This window comes from Elaeis guineensis, chromosome 2 (assembly GCF_000442705.2).
Source record: "Elaeis guineensis isolate ETL-2024a chromosome 2, EG11, whole genome shotgun sequence".
NCBI lineage: Eukaryota > Viridiplantae > Streptophyta > Magnoliopsida > Arecales > Arecaceae > Elaeis > Elaeis guineensis.
Window position 1 is genome coordinate 110898595 of NC_025994.2, and position 7962 is coordinate 110906556.

Genomic DNA, 7962 nt, shown 5'->3' on the forward strand with positions numbered 1-7962 from the left:
GACTCAAATTACTTTATTTATTAGAAATGGAGCCTTATAAGCCAGAATAATGGCTGCAAATGGTTTAGGTTTCAAGATTTCAAATGACAAAGCCCTACCTGACATGTTTTCACAAATATCATTATCGGTCTGAAAGCAAATCTGTTTCAGTGTACATCATAGCTAGCGCAAAGAGACTGTTAATCGAACTCATAACATCTAACTTGATCTATTTGGGCCACCAAAGTTACCAACATTTGCAGCTATTGAAATGATGATAATAGATGGTCTATTCACTAAAGCGATTTCACGTGGTATATTGAGCCTCACTCAGCAGTACCAGTTTGCCTTAAGCTAAGACTCTGAAACTAACTAGTCAATATATAAGCTAGGGGGCATCTTCTCAGTCAATCGAAATTTCTCTCCGTCACGTGATAGATACAAGGGAAATGGTGCTAATTGTCAAGCTTGTTATTATATGCAGGGGTCTGGTTATTCTGTGTAAGTAATCACAGGGCCCGCCCAGTGGTGCTTCTTTCGCTGCTGGCTATTGCCCAAAACATAGGGTCTCCATGATCTCTCTCCAAAGGCCAAAATAATTTTTTTCAACAAATCTTTCTATCCAATTGTTTAATATTTTATTTTTTAAATTCCACGTATTTATCTCGAATGGTTTAATTCATTCATTTTCATAAAAAAAAATAAATAAATAAAAAATAATCCATCCATTTTATTTTATATTAAAAAAACACCTGGAATCTATGAAAACGAAGAACCCGAATCCACTGTTTCTCTACCACTTCTTTCCAATTCCAACCCACCCCGAGAGACCAAAATATCCCTCCCCTACCTGCTTGTTCCTTAAGCAAACCAGAGACGAGATAGGACAGCTCTTACCTCCCCCAACCAAAACGCGTGCAGACGAAGCTTCCAAAGTCCCCACCCTCCGTCCCCTCTATATACTCCCTGCCGTCCATCCTTCTCTCCCGTCCCTTTCCGTTTCAAACTTGATCTCATTTCTCTCCTCTTCTTCTCTCTTCTCTGTCTCTTTCTTTTAATCAAAACATCTGTAACTAACTTTGGCCCATCATCGTCATCAGCTCGTCTTTGGTAATGGCGGCGAAGTGTGGATGGTTCAAGAGGCTGAACAAGGACTACCGCTGGCCGTGGAAGCTCCGCTTCTCCCCCTCCTGGCGGTGGAAGCGCGTCACCGTCCGCTTCTCTTTCTTCGACGATGTCGTTTTCTACGTCCTCTACTTCCTGGAGGCCATCGTTCTCGTCGCCGCCTTTGGCTGCTTCTTCCTCTGCTGCGGTTGCCACATCTAATCCTTCCATGCTCTCTCTTTGTACACCCATATCTCAACATTCATCTCTTAATTGAAATGAAAAAAACGATTTTGCCCTTCTCTTTTAAAAAGAAACGCGATGGTTTTGAGTGGTTGTATTCAGGCTTTTAGATTGGGTTCTATTTGTGTGTTGTGGTGGGACAATTATTGTACCGATTGCTCGGAACTGAGGTGATAAGCGTCGCAATGGCCGGCTGTCTACGCCCTTAGCGTCTCGCCCGATTCGGCGCCCGGGTCGTCTCCTCCCTGGCCGACGCGCGACGCCGTCTTCACCATGGTTGGCCAATCCTTCGGCGTCCTTTCCGCCCTCCCCGCCGGCGGCGTCCCTATCGACACCACCAGCAGCGACCCGGCGCTCGCCCCGGAGATCGCGTTGGCCGCTGGATCTAAAGGTTGATGGGCCGTCGATGCGCCGTCTCCGGTTGGGATGTCGGAGCCCGGGTGGGAAGCTGGCGATCTTCGCCGGAGGGGGCGAGAATTTCGTCGAATGGCTTTCGCCGCTGTTCGAGATAATAGGGAAGGCGACGTGGTAGGGAAGGCGGGCAGAGCAGCAGAGATCGCCGTGGGAGGGAGCATTCTTGGACTCGGTAAAGCGTGGTGTTCGCCAAGGAGGTGGGGCTGGGGAAGAGAATTTTCTGGGAGGTGGTGAGGGGCGGGGCGGCGGAGTCTGATGTGATGGCGATCTTTGGGTAGAGGTTTCTTGGTAGGGACTTTACACCTGATGGGTTTGTGGAGTACATGGTGAAGGATTTGGGGATGGGTTCGGTAGGAGGTCGGTCAAGGGGAGAAACACGAGAAAATAGGATCTCAAGTATTTATTAACACAAGATCTAATTAAATGTCTTCATGCTTCCATCTTGCTCATAGATTGGTGTTGTTGCAGCCAATTCTCCCATCATCCGATCATCGATATCGTGCATCTATAAGAGAAGTTCTCACAGATCGAAAATACCTTCGACGGAGATTCTCTGACAGTTAAGTCAGAAAGGAGACTAGGCAATAGTGAAAAATTAAGGGCTCAACGGGAGGGAGAGAGAGAGAGAGTTCAAGAGCTTAGGAGCGCTTCAGAGAGCTTGAGAAAGCTTGCTCCTCCAAAAACTTATCAAAATTGTTGCCTTACCCTTTTTTACAGTAGAATGCGGTATGGTCTCATCATTAATAGTGCAGACAACTGAGAAGTTGTCAAATCGTCGGAGACTGTCAAATCATCGTGGATTGTCAAGTCATTGGGATTAATCCACATCCTTGACAGGACAATACCCCAGGACGGCCATACCGCATGTCCCTAACGGAACAACTGCTCATAGCAGTCGTACGGCGTTTGGGTGGACTGGCCGATTATATGTCGGTAATCGACTGCTGGGACGTCGGGTGATAACCTGGAAATACCGTCAGCTGATCTGGTACCTTGCGGAGGTCGGATGTCGGCTACCACCTTCGACAGTGAGTCGGTGATTTGGGCTCGACCGCCTGGCCGATCGGGAACAGTATGAGTCTGTTCGGCCGATATATCTTTGGCCGGATATCATCGGCAGCCATTGTCGGCAATCAACGTCGGAGTCGTCCGTCGGTCCGATCGGTCATCGGTCGGATCGGTCCGAGGGTAAGTCGACATTCAGAGGTCAGTCGGTATATCCCAACAGTTGTCCCCCCACTCCTGAGTCGGATGTCGTGTTGGTCAGCGTTTCCACGTGGGCGGCGACGTCGGGCGAAATGAGTGGTTTTCCATCACGTCATGCTCCGACTCTGACGACCGTACCAACGAACGATCCAATGTCAGATATCCTATTGAGGACGCGAACCGCCGTCTCCTCGAGAACATGAACCGCCGTCCCCCTGGGAATGCGAGCCGCTGTCACCTTGGGAACACGAACCGCCGACGGCTAATGAATTTCGAAACGCGGTTTTTCTGCCACATGTCAGGAGGCTATTGGGCCAGAATCGTTCACGCGGATGGAGGCGACGTGGCTTGATCTGGGGACAGGTGCGTCAGATCGTCGGATCGAGGAAGGGTCCAGGCGTTGCCACATGTCGACATCCGGAAAATCCTCGTTCGGTGCGCTTTCATCTCGACCGTCGAAAGGCCTTATATATATGCGGCCACTTACATCCAAAACTTCACTTTCTGCTGCAAATCTGTTTCTGATGCTGAGCCTTGTCGAATTGTCCTCCAGTTCCAAGTAGTTGTTCCCATCCTCTTCCTTTGAAAACTCTTCTTGAAGTTTTTCCGTTCCTATCTCCTTGTCTCCTTTTTCCTTTGTCATTTTTTTTTGTTGTCCTTTCTGGGACTAGCGTTATAGCTAGAACCTCTCCTCGAAGAAGTCTATCGGGGAATTCGACCGACGATTCCCGATCGACCTCGGAGGTGGAGGCTTCTTCACTTTCGGGGGCAAACATCGAACGGCTCAAGGAGCAGTATGGCATCTCGAAGCAGTTCGAACTCTTCACCCCTGGGGCTGAGGGTCGGGTTAACAACCCGCCTCCGGGCCAGGTGGCTTTTTATGTCGAAGACTTTCGGACAGGTCTTCGCTTTTCGATTTCGGAGTTTGTCTGAAATATTTTGGATTATTACAGACTTTGTCCGATGCAACTGGCACCGAACTCAGTCCGGTTAATAATCAATTTTGCTTTGTTGTGTCGGCTTTTGTCGACCTTCCCCCGCATCTCCCTCTTTCAGGCGTTCTTTGTCCTCTGACCCCACCCAAAAGCCCGAGGGTGGTGGTTCTTCAATCTCCGAAATGATCTTTCGTTTATTATCAATCTTCCATTGTCGATCCACAGGTGGAAGAATCAATTTTTCTTTGCTTCCTCTTCGTTACCTTGGGGATTTTCTTCCCGCTGGGGCGATCCTCAAACTCAGTCGAACGCAAATAGTCGGGTGGAGGCTGGAGACCGAGAGGATTTTCACTGATTGAAAGATGTGTCGGTGCCGAAGCAGAGGGAGCTCATCACCGAGCAAGCTCTGTATGATGCCGGCCTGAGTTCGATTCTCCGTTTAGGTACAGTTCGGTCTGTCGGTTATTTTTTATCTTTTTCATCCGTCTTTGGACTTGTGCTGATCCTTTGTTGAAATTACAGGCATGCCGTCGAGAGTGAGGCTGACAGAAGCCGACATTCGGCAACATGCGGCGCGGAAGAGACTGACGCCCGGGGCTGGACGTTCACGGCCTCCCAAGAGGCCTCAGATATCATCGCCGACTGACATTGCAATGGCGGCAGCGCAGCCCAACACCGAACGTGCGTCGGGCTACGAGCCGATCATCGCTCTGTCGACGCCGACGGTGCCACCCGAGGTGCCGTCTGAGGAAGGGGCGGCTGAGGGGGCAGCCGAAGGAGTGTTGGCTCCCCCACCCACGGAAGAGGTTCGGGCCGAAGCACGTGAGCCCGAATGACCTGCGACGGCCCCCGTCGCCCTCTTGAGAGGGACCCAGTCGAGCTCGAGCTTCCCATCTCTCTTCGACCTCCGGGTCTGGGTGACCGACCGGGGGAAGGCACCGATGGCGCCGGCAGACGACACAAGGTCGGCGGGCCGCATCGCGTCGTCCGACGTCCAGGTTCCCGAAGGAGCATTGGCCCTGGCCAACCACAATTTGGCTAGGAGGTTGTGTCAGGCGACCATCCTCCTGGCCGACCGGGAGCTCCTGAAGGATCGGCCGGTGTCCGACATGCTTTCTGCTTTTTACCCGACCATGATCCAGGTGAGCTCTCCTTCTTTTCTTTTTCTCTTCATTGTTATTTCTATCGTTTTATTTTTGTGACGATCGGCCTTCTACTTACAGCTGATCTACAGCATGTCCGAGCTGGAGGTCGGGTATCGGAGGTTCGGCGACGTCCGGACGGCCTGGAAGAATCGGGTCGAAACCGTCGAAGCTGAGAAGGCAACGCTGGTGGACTAGCTGAAGTTGTCGGTTGACCGTGAGGCTAGGCTCGAGGAGGAGATCTCCCGACTCACCAACGGTCTAGCCGCCTCGGAGGCTGAACTTCGGTCGACTCGCGAGCAGATCCAGCGCAAGACTCGCTCCGTTCACCGACTACGGCATGAGCGAGACGGCTGCGTCAGGGAGCTCGAGGCCGAGCACGAACAGCTTCGCATTAGCCTGGAGAACCTAGCTAAGGACGAGGAGAACTTGTCCTCTGCCCAAGCCGACGCTAACATAGCGAAGGCGGAGGCGGAGTCGGCCAAGGAGGCGCTGAGCCAGGCGGTGGAGGACTTCCGTGGCTCGAATGAGTATCGGCAGGAGCTCCTCGAGAGTGGCTTCGTCTCCTATCGGGTGGGGTACGAGGATGCTAGGGATGCGATTCAGAGTCTGCACCCGGAGCTCGACCTAAGCGGCATCGTCCCTCTAGGGTCGGAGGACCAAGCCGCAGAGGAGGACGCCGACCCACTGTCGATGGAATGAGTTGCCGAAGGTGAGGCGGCTCCAACTTTCGATCCCTCTCCGATCCAAGCGGGCACGTCGGTTGCTCCCGAACTATACCTAGTGCAAGAAGCCGACTCCGACGAATAATCAGAGTATCTGCTCTGTTATCTTTGTATCCCCCCCTTTTTTTTTTGTTTAGTCTTTGACATTTGTAATCGGGCTTCGGCCTAATTTTGTAAGTCATTTCAACTTAACAAAATCAAAGACTTTTCATACTTTTCCCCGTATGCGGTTCAATGTGTTTGATTTGCCGAGCCATCCCTGAGAGTATAGGTCGTAGCTCCGGCATACCTCATTAGGACGTTCGGTAGGATCTAGCGTAGCCGACCAAAGTAGTCAGTAGCGTGCGTCGTGCCAAGGGCAGCGCAAGTCCCGATCGCAGGCTGGCATCCCGACCGTCATACAGATGGCGTAGGATCCGATGGTCGAGAGCCGTACAGATTGAAGGTCGAGTGTTCGCCGCTCGGACCTTGGTCGGGCGTGTACGTCAGGTCAAGTGTCGGCCAATCACCGAACGCAGCTCGTCGACACGATCATTCCATAGAGTCCGATAGTCGAGTAGTGCCCGATGTATTCAGACAGGATAACGATGAAGAGTCAAATATCCATTGTCCGGCCCTTGGTTGGGCGTGCATGTCGGGACGCATGATAAACGATGGCAAGCCAAATATCCTTCGATCGATCATAACCAAGTCGGCATGTCGTAAGTCGAATACCCGTTGCCCAGACCTTGGTCGGGCAGATACGTCACGGTGCATGATAAACGGTGGCAAGCCGAATATCCTTCGATGGATCGTAACCGAGTCGGCATGTCGTAAGTCGAATATCCATTGTCCAGACCTTGATCGGGCAGGTACGTCGTGGTTGTCTTGGTATTTTGCCCTTCTTAGTCGAAGCTAAGTCGGCAAGTTAGCCAGCCGCATTACTCGAGAGTCGACTGTGGAAGAAGCGTGACTTCAACTTAGAGAGGTTTCATCGCCAGCGCTGGCCTTCCATTAGTGTAGACAGAACGGTTCTCGTAAGAGTCATGTGTCATCGACGATCGAGCCATAGATTCGATGATCGAGACGTAGATTCGACGATCGAGTCGTAAAGTCGGCGATCGAGTCGTAGATTCGGCGTAGAGTCGTAGACTCGGTGTAGAGTCATAGACTCGGGGTAGAGTCGTAGACTCGACGTAGAGTCGGTGATCGTGTCGTAGATTCGGTGTAGAGTCGTAGACTCGGCGTAGAGTCGTAGACTCCAGGTAGAGTTGTAGACTCGACGTAGATTCCCAACAAGACGTGGGGCCCAAGTCGGGACGTCGAGGCTCGTACTTCTGACGACGGCCGACCCCCAGTGGAGAGCCAAACTTTGTAGACTTTGGAGTTTTGAAATTGTATTGTATTTCGAGCAAGAGGGGCATACAGAATTCATAGATAATACAATTTCAGGTTGTCAGCATTCCAAGTCCGAAAAATGATCATCCCTTCCAGGGTTTCAAGTCGGTAGACGCCCGACCTGCAGATGTCTGCAATCTTGTAGGGTCCTTCCCCAGTTTGGAGATAATTTTTCTTGATCCTGAGGCTTCGAGACTTCCGCCTTCCTTAAAACCAGGTCTTCGGGTCTGAAAAATTTTGGCCTAACTTTAGTATTGTAGTATCGGGCCACTCTTTGTCGGTAGGAAGCCATGCGGAGTTGAGCCTCGCGTCGGAGCTCGAGTAGGAGGTCCAAGTCGGCTCTCCGACACTCGAAGTTGTCCGATTCACAGTACTGCTCAACTCTAGTCGATGGTAGCCCGATCTCTAGTGGGATCATTGCCTCCGTCTCATAGGCCAAGTTGAAAAAAGATTCTTCGGTCGGGACTCAGGGTGTCGTTCGGTATGCCCACAGGATCGAGGGCAATTCTTCGATCCAGAGGCCTCTGGCTTCATTCAGTCGAGTCTTCAACCCATGCAGGATGGTTCGGTTGGTTACTTCGACTTCTCTGTTGGACTGTGGATGGCCGACCGAGGTCAGCCGGTGCGTGATATGAAATCTCGCACAGAACTCTCTAAAATCATCATTGCCGAACTGTCGCCCATTGTCGGTGATGATGGTGTGCGGTAGTCTGAACCTAGAAATGATGGATTTCTGGACAAAGTCTTCTATCTTGTGCTCGGTAATTTATGCCAAAGGTTCGACTTCCATCCACTTGGTGAAGTAGTCGATTGTGACGACTATAAACTTTCTTTGGC

General features: G+C 51.4%; 1 protein-coding gene and 1 pseudogene across 1 annotated transcript; both read left to right on the forward strand.

Annotated features, from left to right (window-relative positions):
* The first annotated feature begins 794 nt into the window (after nt 1-794).
* Nucleotides 795-1423, forward strand: LOC109506058 (uncharacterized). Its single transcript, XM_019851594.3, has one exon. It carries the CDS (start codon nt 1093-1095, stop codon nt 1303-1305), a length of 213 nt encoding a protein of 70 aa, XP_019707153.1. The 5' UTR covers nt 795-1092; the 3' UTR covers nt 1306-1423.
* Nucleotides 1424-1566: 143 nt separating this feature from the next.
* LOC105044563 (probable 3-hydroxyisobutyrate dehydrogenase-like 3, mitochondrial) lies at nt 1567-3039 on the forward strand (annotated as a pseudogene).
* The last annotated feature ends 4923 nt before the right edge of the window (nt 3040-7962 follow it).

Excerpts from the sequence above, each read along its gene's own strand:
- LOC109506058 (XM_019851594.3), top strand. The coding sequence starts at position 1,093 with ATGGCGGCGAAGTGTGGATGGTTCAAGAGGCTGAACAAGGACTACCGC.